The sequence below is a fragment of the Plectropomus leopardus genome, chromosome 10 (genome assembly GCF_026936395.1).
Source record: "Plectropomus leopardus strain MGB_pleo_1.0 chromosome 10, ASM2693639v1, whole genome shotgun sequence".
NCBI classification, from domain to species: Eukaryota; Metazoa; Chordata; class Actinopteri; order Perciformes; family Serranidae; genus Plectropomus; species Plectropomus leopardus.
In genome coordinates, this window is record NC_142185.1 from 23,234,193 (window position 1) to 23,255,237 (window position 21,045).

The 21,045-nt window shown below is 38.9% G+C and overlaps 1 protein-coding gene across 1 annotated transcript in view; it reads left to right on the forward strand.

The window, feature by feature from the left end:
- Positions 1-19,869, forward strand: part of fstl1b (follistatin-like 1b) — a 30,601-nt gene extending 10,732 nt beyond the window's left edge. The window contains exons 3-11 of the mRNA XM_042495011.2: positions 7,719-7,820; positions 7,926-8,055; positions 9,918-9,950; positions 10,964-11,094; positions 12,580-12,698; positions 13,093-13,205; positions 13,927-14,037; positions 14,870-14,964; positions 18,398-19,869. Of these exons, the coding sequence (XP_042350945.1) occupies positions 7,719-7,820; positions 7,926-8,055; positions 9,918-9,950; positions 10,964-11,094; positions 12,580-12,698; positions 13,093-13,205; positions 13,927-14,037; positions 14,870-14,964; positions 18,398-18,439 (876 nt within the window). The 3' untranslated portion in view covers positions 18,440-19,869. The remainder of the gene's footprint in view (positions 1-7,718; positions 7,821-7,925; positions 8,056-9,917; positions 9,951-10,963; positions 11,095-12,579; positions 12,699-13,092; positions 13,206-13,926; positions 14,038-14,869; positions 14,965-18,397) is intronic.
- Positions 19,870-21,045: the final 1,176 nt, after the last annotated feature.

Sequence of the window (21,045 nt, forward strand, 5' to 3'; positions counted from 1 at the left end):
GATGAACAAATTACATAAAACTTAAAAAAATAATTTGTTAAAAACTACAACTTACTACAACTAACTCACTATTTGGTTTTTGTCATCTCCTGTGTACGGTCAGGGCACAAGCTTGCTGCTGTCTGGAGCTTCATGTGCGCTACGTGAGAGTGGCTTCTCTTCACTCTTGGCAAGAAAGTGAATAAGTGTATCTTCTAAATTCAAATTATTATTATTGTTAAATTATTCCTTTCATGCCTTCATATTTACATAATATCCCAATAGCTGTAAATACAACTATTTCAAATTAAGTATTCCGTATAATAATTCAGTTTTAAGCATCAAGTTTATATCTTTCTGATTTAAAACTCCTCCCAAAAAACATCTCTAAATTGAGACAGATTGATGCCTCCAGGAATACCTAACGCCTGCCTTGACTTCACTGCCTCATCTACTCATGTCAGCATCATTGTTTTAACTCCCTAATGCGTTCTGAAATACACTTTCTTTGATGAATATCTGTGAGTTTTAGAGGGGTACGTTTTCACATCAACATCCGAGCAGTTTTTAAATCTTGTAATCATTATTTTATTTTGGCAGTATTTTTCCAGTTGCATAAAATTAAAACACGATTAACTGCTTCCATTCAGATCGTTGTTTATTCAGATTTGTCACAGTTACAAATCTGAGGGAGAAGCAGCTCTGAGAATAAAAACTGAGAGGATTTTTTTTTTTTTTTTTTACTAGACTTGAGATCTTTACTTGTGACCAGAATGAGTAGAAACTGCATCACTCGTCCATATTATTGCATCCTTCTGGGACAATTTTATTTTAATATTTCAAGCTGTCAAGTAGCATTATATTTTATTCATAAAAACACTCACCAGACTCGCTGTACCTCAGGGGAAGAGAAAAATGTTTTGTCAAATGCTTGTATCTTTTACACTGAGGTGCCAGCTTACCAGATACATCCAGCAAATCTAATGCAGCAAATCTTATCTTTATGAAGTTGTTGGTGAAATTGTGTCGTAGGGAAGCTGATGAAATTCAAACTGAACCACCTTTCACCTTTTCGTACAATTCAACAGCACCGGAAAGTACAACCTCCTCAATGAGCATAGTGCTGAATCAACATCTCTCTCAAGAAAGGCTCAATATGAAAAAGATTTACTGCTGGGGTGCATTTAGTCGTTTGCCCCAATAAACCGATGGCACTGATTAAAATGATCTTGATAGCAGCAGAAATTGTTGTATAATTCATAAACAGGAAGGTTAAATGCAATATTTATCGCATTTCTTTGTTAATGTCCATTATGCTGTTTGTCACTGGAGGCATATCCATGGCAGGGTGTTTACAATCCGTAAATCAATGTTTTCCATGCTAATGAGGGGCAGGGTGCATTGTGGGAATGGATTCACGGTGGCTCTAAAGTGACACCCACTAGAGAGAGGCATTGATTGGCCTGCAAGATCAATGGAGCATCACCCAGACACACACACACACACACACACACACACACACACACACACACACACGTATGCACAAAACATGCTGTTAAGATTGGCTCCATTACACATACAGCTGTGTGCATGCAGGAAGCGATGCAGACAGATGCTCTAATGTGTTTTTCAAGTGTTAGTTGCAGATTTAGAGATGCTGCTGTTGTGCTGCCTGCATTCTTATCAGAAGCGGGAAATGAAATTTAATTTTTTAACTGAAGTGAGAATGCATTGCCCTTTAACTCCAGTCTGCCTCAGCATGGATCCATTCAACACGTGGCAGGAGGGAAATTGACTTCAGAGCATGCACAAACCCCCGTCTCTCCTCTTGCGTCTTCACCATCTACCTTTTTCTTAATAGTCAGACTCTGCACGTCCTCCTCATCTTCTTCTCCTTCTTCCCCTCTCGGCTCACTTATTTTCCTCCTCTGACTTCCACCTCGCTCTGCAGAGCCAGTCTCGGATCACTGACACGTCTCTTGCAGCCGTAAAAGGGCATGGCACTGAGAGTAAGATGACAGGCCAGAGAGAGTTACAGCAGAGGAGAAATAAAAGTACACTAGACTTGAATTGAGACACCTCACGTGGAGCTGTGAAGATTAAATTATGTACTGAGGGTTTTGAGAAATATCACTTAAATCTTTTAATCTCCTTTAAATAATTTCAACCTCCCGACAAAAGGATCGAAACCGAAAAGAAATGGAAGAGAAAGGGGCAGCAGTCGAGGAAAATGAGCTGTGAAATGTCTATATATGCAATCAGTTTTATGCTTGAGGCTGCTTCCTGTATGAAAGCCTCTGTTTAATCTGTTATGATTCACTAGTCACTTATCAGAGCTCCGGCGATTGGTTTTAAATGGGAAAGAAGGAAAATGTGGCATCGTTTGTTGGCAGCAATGAAAAATTGATGTCATTTAAGTAGGACACCCACAGCGGGTGTGTTTGTTTTTTGTTTGTGCTGAGTTTGTACATTTTTTTCTAATGTCTGCTGTGATGGTGATTGGGTTAATGAGTTTGTTTACATGCGCTCGAGCATCCAAGTCATGGTGGGGTTTGTGAAGAATCCTGCTATTTGTTTGTGCATGTAAACATCATCATCATTAACTTTCTCGAAGCTGAATAACTCCATATATTGGTTTTTGAGACACCTGAAAATTCTAGCTGAAAAAAACTAGGATACTGTGGTTTTTAAACACCTCATCCAGAGTGCTCTCAGCTCTCAGCTCCCATTTCTGAAACTGCTAATCTTAAAAGGAAGACCCTGACATTTTGGTAAATGCTTTTTCGTTCTCTGTTGCCAAGAGTTAGATGTGAAGATTGATTCCACTCATGGCTGCACACTAAATATGAAACTACTACCAGTGGCTGGTTAGCTTATCTCAGCATAGCATTGCATAAAGACTAGAAACAAGGGAGAAACAGCGGGTCTGGGTGTGTACAAAGGTGAGAAAATCTGCCTACCAGCATATCCATAACTCATCAATTAACACTTTAGGTCACCAGGCAGCCAGCAGATTCTAGGAAGTCACTCCTCACGCCAAGAAATAGTAAACATATGCTGCGTTTGGGACAACTCCAAAGTCGAGATATTCCGACCTCCTACTAGAAAACGTACAATGGAATTCCACTCCAATTCGGAGTTCCTACTTGTGAACTCAAATCCGTGTACCCCAACTTCAGCGGTCTGATGTCACCCAATAATAGCAGCATCCATAGAGGTAGTGAATATACACAATATATACAGAGCAACACAGTATACTGAAGTACTAAAATACATTAGGCTACTTATTAGCACATAGACTAGTGAATACTAGTGATACATTTCCAAGTATAAAAATGTCATAAAATAAAATGTATAACAGTGTGTTACCTCATGCATAGTTTTTCCTCTGTTTCACTCATATGTTCAAGGAGGCGGCCTCGTTGACGGTGCAGTTGTCTATGGACTAGCCACAGAAACACCAGTTTGTCACTGTCTGTCTTGTTTTTTATTTTTGTTTGGTGTTGTGCACCTGGAACACTTGGAAGTTGAAAATTTCAACGGGGAAATTCTGACCCCTGTCAAAAAAACTCAAGTTTAAGGAATACTTCACCCCCGAAATGACAGTTTGCATCAGTTACCTACCTGTTGTTATTAGAATTTGTGAAGAAAACTGTTTTTTCTTGCATGCCTCTAAATTGATCCAAAAAACAGAGAAAATTCTAAATGAACTGGAATCATAGTTGGCCATGTTTAACACCAGCAAAACTACTGTATATGAAAACGGGCGCCCCATGTGCAGAGATTGTGTCCTCTCTGCAGCAGCCGCAGGTTCAAGTCTGGCCCTTTGCTGCATGTTGTCCCCTCCCCCTTTCACACTGTCTGTCCTATTTAATAAAGGCACAAAAAGCCCTTACAAAATACCGTTAACAAAAAATATATATAAATATCAAAACATCCATTGACAAACTCATGCAATATAATCCAGGTCCTCAAGTTCCTTTGAGGTTGCCATTTGCTCAAATCCAGGATAATAATGTACATGTAACTGCACTCGATGATGCATGTCTGCACTCTCCTGTGCATGGCAACAATGAAAGCTCCGTGATTTATGACCACATAAAGCAGTCTCCATTCGCTGGCTTGCTGAAGGTTGGTTGTGTGACATTACAGTCGCTGTGTCCATTGTTTTTGTACAGTCTGTGTCAATCACGAATTCTGAACAACACGCTCTGCTGTGATCTCATTACGGGGCTTGGTTCCATTTGCCTCTTTTGATTGACACCTCTGTGATCTTGCCACAACAGGAGCCTGTACATGCTCTCACCATAGCAACAATCCACTTGAATCAGCTGAAAAAAAAGAGCCCAGTGCCTCTGTATTCATCAGCTAAATGTCAGGGATCCTCTGCTGGTTTCTACTCGGAGAGTGAGATGGACAAACAGAACTCTGCGTTTAGATTCATCTAAGCAGCCCATCCATTATTCATGTTCTCATCGGAGGTTTCTACAGGTTTCAACAGGCTTCCAGCCCATCTGTGTCTAACAAACTGAATTGTCCAACATGCTCAAAGCCACAGGGATTGCTTTGAAGATTTTCCATGACCTCAGCTTTGGAGTGTGTGCGTGTCTTTAAAGTATGCATAGAATTGAACCAAAACCTTACAATCCCTCTCCTCTCACCACTTCGGGGGTTAAAGCTCCTCCACTGCGATGCTCGCATGTGACTGTCTCCCCCATCTTGTTTTATTCTCTCATTAGTGAGCTTATGAAAAAAGTTCGGTCACAAGAATCCGGCTTCAGTTTAACCTACATACCAGACCTTGGACTCACAAACACGCGCAGCAGCTTGGAAGCCAGGTCACGTGCACTCAAACACAGAGGGCCAACTTTCTGTCTCGCTCTTAGCAGGAAACAGCGGCTTAAGGAGGAGAAGGAGGAGGAGGGGAGTCTAGAAAAAAAGGGAGGAGAAAAGATTTCACAGTGCATGGGAATGGGCCCAAAGGAAAACACAGCTCAGACTCCAGATGTGGAAACACCCTGTATACACACACACACACACACACACACACACACACACACACACACACACACACACACACACACAGATTCAGGGATACTGTAGGGAAAGGGGGAGGTAATGAGGGTCATAAAGCTGCTCTCGGAGCTCCGCTTGGCGTCTTGTGATTGGTTGGTTTGTGGATCCAGTGAACTCATTTTTTGGCAAGTCCTCGGGCGACGTTTTTCAACAAACAAACAAGAAAAAAGTGTCAACAAGAGAAAATGAGACTAAATGTGGTAGAGAATAAAAGTTAACTGACATCGAAACACTGAAAGCATGATTTTTGAGAGAGGATTTGGGGTTTGTTTGTAGTCCTGCAGGGCCTTATCCTGCTTTCCTGTTTGGTTTTCATTCTGTCTTAAGTCTTTGTTTCTTACACCACTCACTCACACACACACACACACACACACACACACACACACACACACACAGATAATACCATTGTCAATGCCCCAGCTGTTTTAATTTGCAGCATTGCCTTGTGTAATTTACACCAAGGACATCAGCTTTTCTAAGTGGAGTACGGTCAGTCTGGCCGTCGTTGACATGGCAACTACTGGCAAACATAAGTGGATCTCCAGAGAACTCAATAAAAGGACAGACACTAGAAACATTAACAGGGATGAGGCAGGAGGCATAATAATATAAATATGTCATTTTAACAGCAGAACCATTTAGAGTTTTAAAATCTGTATCTTATGATATCTTGCTAAAGAATGTAGAGACTTTGCACAAGGATAAAATGTGTTTCTAGTGAGTCACCACAAAGTTATGGTTACTTGAATTCATCATGTCGATGATGTAGCGCCACCTAGAGGGGGAATGCCATCAAACTTTGCAGGATGACTCAGAGTTCATATGTGCATAAGTCTTTCAGATCTGGCTGAAATTAACTGATGTGCCCTTAGAGCAGTTTATGTTAAATCGGCCCCACCTAAAGTTAAATTTCGGGTCATTTTGAAACAAAAGTTTTTTGTATCCATTTTAGAGAGCCATCATATGATTGAGGATCACACAATAGAAGTGCATGCACTATTACTTTTTATGATATATAGTGTTACTTTTTTCCCCCTCTTTTATGATGATTTTCTGTGACATACTAACAAAAATGAGAAGAGCTGTCAATGATATAGCCACATGCAGAGCCGCAGCTCACTGTAATAGAAGCATTAGTAATAAAAATGGCATTTTTTTAAAGTTTATATACATTATGATTACATAACAATTCTTTTCGTTTGAGAATACCAAATTCAGTGAAAATAAAATAAAGTTTGTAGGAGTGGCAGAAGAATTGTCATGCAAAAAAACACAACTAAACAGAGGAAATATATTTAGGCAAAACATCTATGGATAGGTATTTGCTGGCTAGAGGAATTCGGGGGACAAATGTATAAAAAAAACACACGTATATATTCCACAGTTTAGGAGTTATAGGAGAACAGTATAAATGGCAACAAAAAGTAGGTTAACCATTTTTCTTTTCAGGTAAGATAAGATACTTTATTGTCCCTGCACTGAGGGAGAGAGTTTGCTTGGACAACAATGCTACACCCCACTACAATGAACTTGAAGTAGTGCCAGAGCTGCAATTATTATTTTTTTCTATTGATTAGTCAGTTGAACGAAAATGAATTGCCAACTGCTGTGTTAACTGATTATCCTTTAAAATCTCTTTTTAAGCAGAAATGTCAAACATTTGCTGGTTATTGCTTCATAATGTGAGAATTTGTGGCTTTCTTTCTCATTTATGATTGTAAATGGACCAAAAAGCCTATTTGTAGACGTCCCCTTCAGCTTTAGGAAAATGTGATGAGCATCTGCCATTTTTTAATTGTATATTTTATGGACTACACAATCAATGGATGAAATGTGAAAATAATTGTCAGATTGATAATGAAAAATAATAACTAGTTAAAGCCCTGAGCAATACAAACACAAAAAGGACAGCACAGTGGTACACCATTGACACATAGTACATATTATTAAAATAAAAATGTAGGAATATAAAGTATTGCACAAGCTATGAGAAAAGAAATGAATACAAAGGCACTGTATAAATGAGAAGGAAGTCATAAAAACCATAACACATAATCTATAAAACAAAGTGCAATAGTGTCTCCCCGCTTACCAAATGCATTAGAAATGAGTAGCCTGCTTTCTTGTAGAGCAGTGTTATAGATATTGGTAAAAAGGAAAGCTTGAAGCGGTTGCTTTTACATTTACTGGCTTTTTTAACATCTACCTGAGGGGAACAGTTCATATTCATTATACAGAATGTTTTTTTTTCCTTTGCCTAACTTTCCACTAAATTTCTTTGAAGTCTGTTTAGTAATTTAAGAGATGTCTTGCTGACAGGGGGGAAAATAACAGGGGAAAAAAGCATGCTGCAACAGCACTAAGTTCATTTTGGACGTCGTCATGGGAGAGATTCTGTACTGTTAATGCACTGAAGAGAAAATGATCCGTCTTGGTTTGAGACAGTGAAGCAAGTTTGATAAAATATAATTACACATGAAAGTATAACCCTTAAGATTTGCATCCCATTGCAAATTCATGATTTATACTTGTAATAAAATTTGGTCAGTGCCTTCTTTATGCCTTTGAATAGACCTGCTACTGAAGCAACAGCGCCGCCCTGTGTGTGAAACCTTGCAGAAAACAGTTCTTAAGTGCCACCAATTGTGATACTTTTCTTTCAGGAGCTGCAGAGCAAGAGCAAAGTGTGCGCCAATGTGTTCTGTGGGGCCGGCAGAGAGTGTGCTGTTACAGAGAAAGGGGAGCCCAGCTGTCTGTGTATAGAGGTGAGTCTGCAGGGACATTACTTCCACACAAGAAAGGAATAAAAAAAGACCTGTGAGGTTAAACTTTGTCCTAGTTTTCACTTTTCTCTCCCTCTCTCTTTTCAGAGCTGTAAGCCCCACAAGAGGTCAGTGTGTGGCAGCAACGGTAAGACCTACAGGAATCACTGTGAGCTCCACAGGGACGCTTGTCTGACCGGCTTGAAGATCCAGGTAGCCCACGACGGACACTGCCATGGTACGAGCAGCAGCACACAAGACGTCAAAATCTCATTACAGAGTCCACGAGGAGCTCTTATGGAGTTTGCCCAGTGGCTGTGGAATTATAGATTTCAAAATGTCCTTTTTTTAGCTTTAACGACTACTCGACCATGTCGGCTACAAAGTTACGATTGAAAGTTCCCTCTTTATCAGTATTGATATATACTGATATATATTTATCAGTATCACCTGCTGTTTCCAATATCACATTTACAATCCCAGTAAATTACACCCTCAAGTGGGGTTGAGACTGTAATAATGTAATCATTAATAATTTAATAAGATGTTCTTATCAAGGGCGAAGTGCTCTTGTAGTCAAGGGTACTTTTGCTTGTTAAGGTACCAAATCTGAGCAGGATCAAAGACTAGAAAAATGTATATTTTAACGATGTTTTACACTGTGATGCTAACTATGCTGAAGACTGTGCAATAGTTACAATATGTTTTGTTATAAATAACTACCCAATAGGTAATACAAGTAAGCTGAAAAGATTAGTCAGTTAATCAGTCAGACAGAAAACTAATTGGTAAATGTATTTTTTTCTAATAATTATAACTTTTTACTGACCCAGTTTCCATCACACCACTTAATAATAAGAATAATAACTTTGTATATATTGTACTTTTAAAAACAGAGTTTACAAAGTGCTTTCACAAACAAAGCAAAAAGCAGAAATGGTAAACACAAAAGGCAACACAACAACAGAAAGCCAAACAGTTCTACAGAACACAAGCGAGATGAAATTAGGGTGGTGTTAGGATAACATTAAAACAAGTTTAATGTAATGCAAGTTGCAGGATGCAAAATGTCAATATAAATGAATACAAACAGAGCAAAAACAACCCAAATAAACAAAAATAAATAAACAAATAACCCTAACCCTAACCCTAACCCTAACCCTAACATAAATAAAAAGACAATGTCGCATAAAAGCAAGTCTATAAGAATTGGTTTTAAAAAGTGATTTAAAGGAAGTCATTCATTCTGCGAGCCTTATCTCCTTAGAAAGGTCTTCTATAGCCAAGGGGCCTGTATGGCAAAGACACGGTCACCTTAAGCTTTAAACCTCGTCTTCAGAATGACCAGAGGGCTCCCTCCTGAGCATCTAAGGCTGCAAACTGGCTCATATGGGATCAACATTTCTGTTATGTAGCTTGGGGCCAGAACCAGAAGAGCTTTAAAAGTGATCGATATAATCTGTAAATCAATTTTAAAACGAACAGGGAGCCATTGGAGAGAAGCCAGGATTGTGGTGATGTAATGTCCTCTGTTAAAACCAGTGTGAAGCCACTTAGATTCTGTCTAAACTTTGATTTGTGTAAGGTAGCGAGGCAAAAAGCCAGTTTTGCACCCTTCAGATGGGATGGAACTGAGTTCCCGTGTCAAATGGCACAAGTGCTGATAATACTGCACACAGTTAGTTGAGCTGATTAGTGTGTTATCTCTGAACAAGCCCATATCCATGAAACTATACGTGAGGTGACCAGGTTGATAGTCAACCATATCAGGCCATCCACATGTCATCACACACTCCCGGCCTTGACTTATCTATCAATAATAATAATAATAATGCATTTGATATTGGTGTCTTATCTTGAATGAACTTTCACTGCTCACACCTGTCCATGTCGCACTCCCTGCATCCCGCTGAGCTGAACATTGATCAGCGCTGTGGCACCAAAGATATTCAGGGAAGAAAAGTTACGTCACCCTCTCCTGTTTGCAGACCTTTGATCAAGGGCTCAGAAATGTCCATAAATCTAAAGTCAACACTGTTAAATTGATTTTAATTTTAATTACAAATGTGATATTTTTTCTCTCGTTTAAATCACCTTTAGAAAAGAAACAAGAGCAGGCTGCTGCCAGCCCAGGTGAGTTTGAGTGTGTGTGTGTGTGTGTGTCTGTGTCTGTATGTGCACACTTGGTGATATTTCATATACCAGTGGTTCCCAGCTGGTCTAGTCACAGGGTCCAGATTCCTGTTAGTCATTAGTTCAAGGTCAAAACATGATAAATTACCACATATTCAGTTTTATATCACAAAATGTGAACAACACTTTGGCTTAGAACAGAAAGACATAAAATATACTGCAAAAAACCCCAGAAACTTTTCAAAATAAAAAGCTCTGTGCCAGAAATTCAAAATAAAATGTAATGTATTAGGAACTGCTGGCTTCTAATGTGTGTGTGTGTGTGTGTGTGTGTGTGTGTTTGTGTGTGTGTGTAGATATATGTGTGTATTTATATATCTGTTTATACATATTTATGTTTTTTTTTCATGTTCTGTACAATTAAAGCTGTAGTTGATCACATTTTATAAAAAATAGCTTTTGTCATATTTGCCAAAACTGTCACTAAATTCACACAGCATTCACCTGTGGAAAGAAAAGTCATCTGCCTAGTTTGACTGTACTTTGCAGAGTGATTTACATTATTGACAGCTGTGTTAGAAACTCCTCAGCTCTAAATGGTTGTTTTTAGTGCACAGTGGTTTTAGGATTGGATTCTAGTGAATGCCATAAAAACAGTAAGAAGAGGTGTGGCATTTTTTTCTGTATTTTATCTGTCTCATGTGCTCAAGTTAGTTTCATAAAAGCCGTCAACTGTAGCTTTAAAGTGTTCTCAATTTTATTGATATCAACCATGGATTGAGGCCATAGTTCACAGGTGAGTTATAGGTAGGTTTGTGGTAAGATGTGGCTATTATATATCTGTGTAATAACTAAATTTTATGGTCTAATGGAAAGGATTTAATGAACATGGAAAATACTGACGTATGCACAAAAGGACAGGGGTCAATCATGATATAGCTTGCAAGATAAATTTCACCCTTTGGATTGTTTATTAATGCTGCTGACTTATGGAAACCTTGTCACCTCTGCAGTGGTTTGCTACGCTGCTGACCGCAATGAGCTGAGGAGCCGTGTGATCCAGTGGCTGCAGACTGAGGTTGTCCCAGACGGCTGGTTTGTGAAGGGCTCCAACTTCTCTGACATCCTGCTCAAATACTTCAAGGTGGGCTTCTTTTCTCTGGACAGAACAGGACCAACTCTGGCCTCAATTAGTGCACACAATAGCTCCCACATCATTCGTTTTAAAGAATAGCCCCAGTTCATTTATCCATGTGGGCCTCCTCCCCCATCCTGATCCTTAAAGCCGCCTCAGACTGTGTCTAATTATTCATGCAACAGACCTTTGAAGCGTGTCAGCCGATGGTTACAATTCAGTTTAATGAGGATCTCAGTCCTACAGAAGAGGACGACCCCTGTCACTCTATGGACTGACATGAATGACTGAACAGATGGTTCTTTGAACACTTTGTGTAAAACTAGTATTTATTTACCTTGTTTTTCTTCTAACCATAAACATATGCAGTACAATTTGAGAGTACAGTTACAACTAACTCTATATAGCATCTCATCATGGTCTCAAGGTCCACCACTGTTAGTGCCAAACTATTTCAATAGCCTTTGTTCAGTTGCGCGACAGAGCCAGTATTACAGGGCCTTTAGGTTAATAAGCAGCTCTGATGCTGATTCAATGTGAGCAATGAATACACATAAAGATGGATGCCAAAAATGACCACATGAAGAGAATATTTTCTGCTCCAACACACATTTAAAATATCACAAAAGAAGTACAGACTGTAAAAAAATAGGCAGTATTTGTGCCAAACTGATTGCACTCAGCATCTTTACAGGGTGACTGTCATCTCTTGGTGTTTTTGTTCCAGCGAGTTTATTGGTATTCTAGTCTGACCTAATAGGAAACAGTATTCATTTCTTTCAGAGTTCAGCACACACATATTCAAGAGACAAAGTGATCATAATATTATGTGAGCTATGCATACACCTGATTCTTTTTTTTAACCACAGCCATTGTGTAGCTGTGCACACATGCACAAATCTCATTTCCACATCACAGTTTGCCATAAATAAATATAAAAATGCCCTTAAAAATGACCTGTGAATGAGAAATGTTGTAAAGAAAGTGCAATTTCAAAGACTGTGTCACATTTGTGAGGTTCTTCAAGGGTGCTAGAGCAACTGTCATTAGGCACAACTGTGGATATTTGTAGCATCCATACCAATAATTCCCCACGTTTCCGCAAGCCATTATCAGGGTAAAATTTCAATCATCATTATTAATTAACATCAAAAGAATGACCAATTCTTCGTTTATCGCAGTTGCGTTTAACTGACTTCAAAAAGTGTTTAACTGAACAATCATTAACGGTGTGATAAATAAAAATAATGATGAAATTCAGCACTTAAAAATAATTTAAAATTAAATGTGCCTTTGGTGTTTTTTTTCTGAGTGCTTTGTAGCCTGCAAAAATAATAACAAAATCCATGAAATTGGCAAAAATACCTAAAAAAAAAACCAACGTATCCATCTCTTGACTCATATTTAATCTTGTGTAAATGGTTGTAAAAGATAACCGTAAAACTTTTATCATACAACACTGTGTCTCTCCCATGTCTGTCCATGTTTGTGCAGTCGTACGACAACGGTGATTCTCAGCTGGACTCCTCAGAGCTGCTCAAATTCATCCAGCAAAATGACTCGGTTGTGGAGTTACAGTCATACGCAGACCAGGAGAGCAACAAGCTGCTCAGGTCAGTGTGTGTGTTTGTCAGTTTACATGCTTACATGACCGTGAATGATGGCAGCATGGAGAAAAAACAGATCTGTTTGTATTCTTATTTTAAAAAAACTGTGCACATTTTCTTCTGTGGTAAAGCTTGTACATGCTGATCCATATCTGTATGCTTTGGTGCTATTTTAAGCTACGCAGCACAAGCCATTGAACTCTTATCTAGCCAATGCAAACTTTACTGAAGCCTCCTGTGGGAGCCTGTGCTGGCATAAACACCTGTGCTCTATGGGATATAACACTCCAAACCAATTATTCTCTCCTTTGTATGCTTATTTTCTCTGCAATGTTCTGTTGCTACTGTATGAAGCAGCTTATATTTATTCAATGTTTGCGTGCATATCTGTTCTTCCCAGGAGCCTGTGTGTTGATGCCCTCATTGAGCTCTCTGATGAGAACGCCGACTGGAAGCTGAGTTTTGATGAGTTCCTCAACTGCCTGAAGCCTGGCTTCAATCCACCAGAGAAGAGTGAGCTTAAATTGACAGTTTGTGTACTGGGATATAATGCAACATAAAGTAACACACCAGTAGATATGGTATGGATTCACTGACATAAGCTCAGTCAGGCAGTTGTAACATCCACATCTGTAGAAATCAGATTGCTTTTCTTAATAGTTTGAGACACAGCGTTTTAATTTCAGTCTGCTCAGTCATGTGATGCAGATTTATCTGGGATAAAGTTCACAGGAAGCAGAGGCAGAGCTTTGTACTAGAAAAAAAAACCATTAGAGCACTGAACTCCGGAGAGGACACGCGCGCGCGCACACACACACACACACACACACACACATTTGATTGTGTAATTGTGTTTAGAAATTCCAGGTTTACCACAGATTCAGGGCCCCTTTGGTCATGAAAATATGACTTTAAAGCCTGCAAAAGAATTATACACATCTTAAATGTTTTGGAAATGTCTTGAATTTATTTATTTCTCAGACACAAGTCCATAAGTTTTGCTTAGCGTGGGTGTTAGTGGATTTGCTGACTTTTGATTAGTAAGCTCAAAACTCGCCAAAGGCATGTGAGTTTAAAATGAAGCCACTGGATGGATGATGTGGCATTTTGAAATGCTGACGAGTCTTGGTCATGGAAATTGATTACAGTGTGCAATGCTGTTTCTATTATCATTCTGCTACAGTCTATTATCTGTGGTCTGGGGTGAATAGTTTGGCATGTGTCTTTTCTGCAGAATGTGCCTTGGAGGATGAGACATATGAGGACGGAGCAGAGACCCAGGTAGAGTGTAACCGCTGTGTTTGTGCATGCGGCAACTGGGTCTGCACAGCAATGACCTGCACTGGTGAGTTGAACTACTGGAGATGGTCTTTATGCTACTTTAATGATCATTGTATTCACATAGACATTATAGACAGTATATTATATATAGTTGGTAGCGATCGGCACACACACAGTTTGGAAAAGCATACAGAAGACGACATGAATGCTAAGCAATGTATTGCTGTGGATGAGGGTCAGCAATAATGTATTTTAGCTACCCAATAAAAGTCCCACCTAAAATAATAAATATCAGTCTAAGCTGTATTGAGTATATTTTGGCTGCTTTACCTTTCTGTCAGATAGCCTGTTTCAACAGAAAAGAAATAATGTGTTACTTGCTCTCTTCAAAGCCAGACCAGATCAAGAAAAACTGTGATTTAACATTTCTAAACACTTATGCTGCTTGTCTGTCGCTTCCTTGAACAGTTACTTTGCTGTTGACTTTTGTTTTTAAAAGACTTATATGGATTCACCAGAGTCACACAATAACGCAGTGATAGACCAGCAGTGTTCAGTGAGCTAAAATTACTGTTTTTGTCAATGGAGTCTGGTGGCTTTGGTATGAGCTGTCTGACAGGGGTTTAGGTGGCGAAAATACTCTACATTTAGTGTACACTTGAACTAATGTTGATTTTTTTAGATAGCTGAAACACATTTTGTTGTTGACCCTCATCCACAGGAATACATTGCTTTAACTCCCAGACTCCGGTCTGCTTCTCCAAACTGGGGGCGTGCCAACATACATCTACTGTAGATAAAACACTGAGTATGGATAAGTAATCCATACAACTCCATGTCAAAAAATTCAAACTGTCCCTTTAAGACCATTTTTAACCATTTTTTCTTCTGTCCAGACAAAACAGCAGCTGTGGATGAGTCAGCAGATGCTGGAGCAGAGATGACTGAGGAGGAGTGGAATCTCCGTGTGGCTGAGCTCAACAAGCACCAGGTCTGATTTTCCACTCTAAAAACACCTGTAAACAATCATAAATGCAATGTACTCGTCATTAATAATGTCAGCATATGTCAGAATCAGAAGTACAGTACATCCAACTGTTTCACAACAGGACATATCACCTGTCACAGTTTTTATAGTGCATTTCAAAGCCCCATCCCTGCCCACTGTTCATACGATTCCACTTGGTTATAAGGTCCATGAAATATCACTGACATGAGCCACAGCCCAGGTGTCTGCTTTCAGCATCCTTTAGCATATAACCTTGATTACGTGCAATGTGTTTCTGGACAAAGAGCATTTGAAACAAACTGCTCAGCCAGCACAAAGCAGTTCACAGAGGAATTGGTAGGTGTAAATTTTTATGTGACTGTGTACCAACTTAACATAGCTCAGTGCACCAGGGTGTCAGCAGCTTTATGACTGCTGGCTTGAAAAGAGAATCAATATCAAAAGCTGGGGAATAAAGAAATGTTTTCTAAATTAGGTCAATAAAACTTTGAAATGGCTGTGGATAAGAAATAGAAGGCAGATGGCAGAAAAAAATGATCACCAACATTTCCGTTTGGTTTTCATTATAGACTGTAGAAGGATAGGAATGTCCTCTATTAAGATTTTGTGTGGCTGATTGAGAGTCATCAAGTTTATAGTCTGTAATTTGTAAATTATAGGTTGCTTCAATTAGAAAGGCCAACATTCTCTAGCAGCCTTAAAGGGAAACTTAATCAACTTTGAGCATCACAATCTTTGTACAGGTGGTGGTATTTTTAAAAAAGTGGAATTAAGCCTTTTGTAGCTCAAGAAAGAGCTTTGAGAAGTCTGTTAAATACCTGAAATTATGTCACTTGAGTAAGTGTTAGTTTTTGCTGAAGACTACAAGTCTAAACATTAACAAAAAGCTGTGTGTCCGTGTGTGTGTGTGTGTGTGCGTGCGTGCGTGCGTGTGTGTGGAGTTATAGAAAGTGTGGACAGCTGCAGTGGTTGCTCCGGGCTGTGGCTGTTTGATTCTGTTGCGAAATGCAGCCAATCAAAAAGCTGGGGACATTTTAACTTTAAGCGACAAATTGAAGCCAGAAAATACCCACAGCCATGCAGTGAACAGAGTCCTGTGAATCCTTTCACAGCTTGACGACACTTATGTGTCCAACAAATCTTAGTAGAAGTAGTGACGGTGTAACACAGGCAACCTATGTGGTATCTTAGTTCATGACAGTGGCTCACAGCAGATGTCCTGAACCTGTGCGGCCCTCAGTCATATGCTGGCTCTCGAAATTTGCACTCAGGCCTCAAAACTTTGAGAACCCCATAAGACTGCTTAGTGAGGTACTCTTTCAATTATATAGTCTAGTATGAGGAAGAGCAATGATAGGAACACTAGGCAACAAAAATGCGGAAAAGGGCTTGGTATCACTAAGAACATGTTGTTCAAGGCAGCAAAAACAGAAAAAACACACACAAAAAGAAGTTCTGGAGCCTTCCCACACAACAAATTAAGATGGTATTCATTATGGTGCTGCATTGAGCTCATAAGTTCAAGTACGTGCACTTGTGAACATGAAGCTGCCAGGAAATTTCCACTTACGAGGTTGTAAATACCACAACAGGACTCCTATTGTGAATATGGTAAACACGACCTCATTTGACTGCAGCATAGCACCTCCGCAGACAAAGAATAATCATCTAGAACTAAGTACTAAAGTCTGTCCTGACATCCTCTGGAACTTCCACATTCATAAAATATTTCTGTAGCATTTCTGCTCGCTTGCTTATTTGTGTAAATGAGGGCATGAGGTTCACAAGGTAGGACGAGGGCTCTGGCTTGAGGCCATGGCTGAGTCAGCGAGGTCATGTACTCTGTACTCCAGAAGGGCAGCTTGTAATGCCAGTGTAAACAAATGTGGCTCTGTGGGTACAAGTTTGGTGTCACCAGGTGTATGCTAAATTCAGTCACAAGAACAAGGACCTTGCTTCAGAATACATTATGCTTTTAATCAATAAAGCAAGTGATATGGATTCTTTAAAAAAATCCTTAAAGGGATAGTTTTTGAAGTGGGGTTGCATGGGGTACTTAATCATAGACAGTATATTGCATACAGTAGATGTCGGTCGGTACACCTCCAGTTTGAAGAAGCAGACAGGATTCTGACATTGAAGCTAAGCAATGTGCTGCTCTCAGCCATCTAAAAAAGTACCACTTAAAAAAATCAATATCAGTTTAAGTGTGCGCTTTATTGAGAGTATTTTCACTGCTTCAGCTTAATGTCAAAAAGTGATTTCCAACTGGAAAATGACTGTACACTGCTCTCGTCAAAGCCAGACTCCATTGAGAAAAACAGTAATTTAACATCGCTGAACACAGTAGCTGCTGGTCAGTGTCGACGAGTAACTAGTTACATGTGACTAGTTACAGTAATTAAATTATAAAATAAATGAAATTGCTATCAGTTACAGTTACTGAGAAAAAAAAACATATTACAGTTACTAATCAAAATGTTGATGATTACAAAGGGATTATAAAAAATATTCTTTTCATTAAAAAGTTAAATAAAACATTTATTCTGTTGCTTTACATCTTTTCACCATGCAGGAATGCCTTCTTTTGGCATATTTTTGGACAATGCAAGTCAGTAAAAGCTGTTGTGACAAATTTGAAGACAACATTTATGCACTCTGTTTTTAGGTTATTTCAGCTTTATTATCCTGTATAAAAAATGTCGGAAACGTAATGTAAAAGTAATGAAATTTAATACATTACATTACTTTGATGAAGTAAATGATAGTTACATAAATTATTACATTTTTAACAGAGTAGTAATCCATAACAAAAGTAACCTTCCCAACACTGCTGCTGGTCTTCTGATGCCTCAGTCTGTTTGTTTGTTTGTGTTATTGTGTGACTTTGGCATTTTAAAGGGCTGGTTCGGATTCACCAAAGTCACGCAATTACACAAACTTACTAACTGATCAAAGCAGCAGTAGACCAGCAGATTCCCTATTCAGCTTAAATGACTGTTTTTTCTCAATGGAGTCTGGTGGCTTTGACGAGATCATAGATGGGAACATGAAGCTTTCTGACAGAAAGGTAAAGCAGAGAAAATAGTCCCAATATAGCATACAGTTGAACTGATCTCTTTAGTTTTTTTTAGTTTCTTAAAAGATTTTTTGTTGTTGACCCTTGACCCAGCAGTAATTTGCTTAGTTTCCATGTCAGACTCTAGCCTCCTTCTCTATAGGGCCGTATTGACTGACATCTACAGTATGTAATAAACTGACTATGGATAAGTACCCAATACAGTCCCAGTTAAAAAAATCTCAAGAATAGATTTTTTTAAATGCTTATGCAAATATGTACTCACATCATCATAAGTTCAGCATGTTTAATTATGCACTATATCTCACTCAAATCTTTACATTGTTTGAAATACAGGAAACAGTGGAGAAGATGAAGGCCAGCACAAAGGAGGCCTAAATAAGGACGCAACGAAGGAGAGGATGCACGTCATCACCCTTCCTCCATACTTGATTTACCTTGCGGCCATGTGTTGTTATTAGACTGACTTTTTCATGTTTCTCTGCTATGTTAATTATTATACTTTTTATTTTTTACAATGTTTAAGTGTTTGTGTTGATGTCTGTTAGATTCAGGGGCCATCAAAGAGTATTATAGGATTCCCTTGTGTTCAGTACTGTCATATTTGATTGTATTACTGCGCCTCTACACTAGCCCCGGGGCTATTTTTACTACAATTCTTATATTTTTTACAGTTATTATGAAAAAACAAGTCAAGTTGTCACTGTCTAGGATTTAGGAAGTCATTGTTTGAGAAGGTGGTGAAGTAAGGGGCGTGGAGAATCCACCTGTTGAAATGAGGGAGCTGTCAGCGTACAGAGAATGCTGGCTTCTTGACACCTGATGCAGCATTTTTCTTTACACTCTCATAAGTTTTACGGTCAGCAGCTTGGCTGAAGAAGCTGGGATAATAAGAGGGTCGTGATTTTGTTGCTATTCAGAACTGCCACAGTAGGCCACTACTTGACCAATGCACTTCTCTTTCTTGCTTTCTTAGGCTTTAGTTTATCACAAGCCTGAATTTTGTTTGTATCTTACTGCTAAAGTGATCATTTTGCTGCAAAATAGTTTGCTTCTATGTACAGTTGTTATTGGCTTGAGTTGGAACACATCTTGTTCCCATGTTATGCTCAGGCAAGTCTCTCTGGTGCTTTTTTTTTCTCGGTTTAAACATTTCTCTGTCTGTGTCAAAGAGACAAAGACAAAGTGGTCCAGCTTTCAGTCTGCACCCAGGTGAGACCTGATCTTTGAATATAGCATGATGAAAAACTGAAACCAAAGTCTTGATGAAGTGTTTGAATGATGTACAAAAATTCTCCAGGTAAAACATTACTCTGGACCCAGCAACAACACTATACCTGTGCTTTCAATATCACTCTAACAGAAGGACTAGCCTCACTGTCAGCTAAAGTAGCATAGACGCATCAATAACTGGGTGCATATAAATTGTGTGTGTGTGTGTGTGTGTGAGAGATTGTGTGTATGGATGTGTGTGCGAGTAAAATGTGATGCTGAGAGTAGTTTGTTAAATGTGTTTAATTGTTAAAATCCTGCATCTAAATTGGGAGGATTGACAATAAAAATCAGTGCCTTAGACCTGCAAAAAGTATAGGTCTCTACTTTGCCTGCACGTTGGCTGCGACGCCACGTGGCATAGAGAGAGTGAGTGTGCTTTGCTGAAGTTTAGCGGTAAACTAGTGCTTTGCCACTCTATCCATGATAAATGTCCGTGTGAAAGTTGCATTACTAGGCTAAATCTTTGTATTCCACTAAAAGTGCAGAGACTGTAAGGAATATGTATGTATGCCAATAAAGCCCATACACCACAACGCAGTTTTGTTACTTTGTACATGTGCTTGTATCTGTCAAGTTTTAAATTTGATATACTGTGGGCAAAAGAGAGAAGCTTCCCTTTGAGATTAATAAATAACTTCTGACTTAAAAAAAATAATTAAAAGAAGCCTGAAATCACATCAAGCTATTCCTTCTAATATATATTGATGGGAACACATCAACAAATATTCAAATATGCTAAAAATGTCCCTTCAATATATTGTTAAAAAAAATATAAAGAAAAAAATGTTTTATTTTACAACAGGCAATCATGCACTGCTGTCTGAAATCACTGGTACTAATAATATATTATTACTAACGTTTCTGATATTACAGTGTACTGCAGTTCTGCATGTGGCTTCCTCATTTTCAAATGTGTTAAACAGAGAAACTAGGAAGTTATATGAGTGTTGCAAAGGCTGTATCACTGATGAATGTAATAGTGTTTGTAAAATGTTAGTATGTCATAAAAGAGGTCATAAAAAAAGTTTTATCATATGTCTTAAAGAAGTTACAGTGTGTGCACTTTCCCTGTGCGGTCCTCAATCATAAATGCCAACTCTCGACTATTGGACACTCTCCTTTGACTGCCAGTGTAGTTTAAAATTCAATATTCCTGTTATTACCTATCAGGCATTGCATGGTAAAGCCCCTAGGTACATTTCTGAATTGTTGTGCCCATAAAATGGCTTTAAGTCTCTCTGGTCAGCTAATCACTGTGTACAGGATGTTTCCAATCCCAGATTAAAAGGACAGCTAATTTGTTGTCTTTCCTCTAAATTTTAAAAACTGCTTCTGTGTGGTGGCGGTTTAGAGATTAATTCAAAACGTGAGAACTTGTCTTAAAGAGATGCCTTTTATCGCAATATCCATGTTCACATAGAGGAAAGAAGTTAAGTTACCAGTACTTGGACAGACAGACATGCGTCACAACATCCCTAGTTCTCACTGTTACCATTTGCCTTTTACACACAGTATTTTGTCCGGTCCTCCAGACCTTTGTCTGGTCTGTTTCTGTTTACTGTGAACTGAAAGCACAAGTGAGAAACTCACAACTCAGCTTCTGTAATAACTTGCTTTTGTGTCTCTGTTTCTGTGTAACACAAATATAGACACACATGGTCCCTTTGGCCTCCTGAGTTGATAAGGCCACAGACCTGCCAGTACATTCT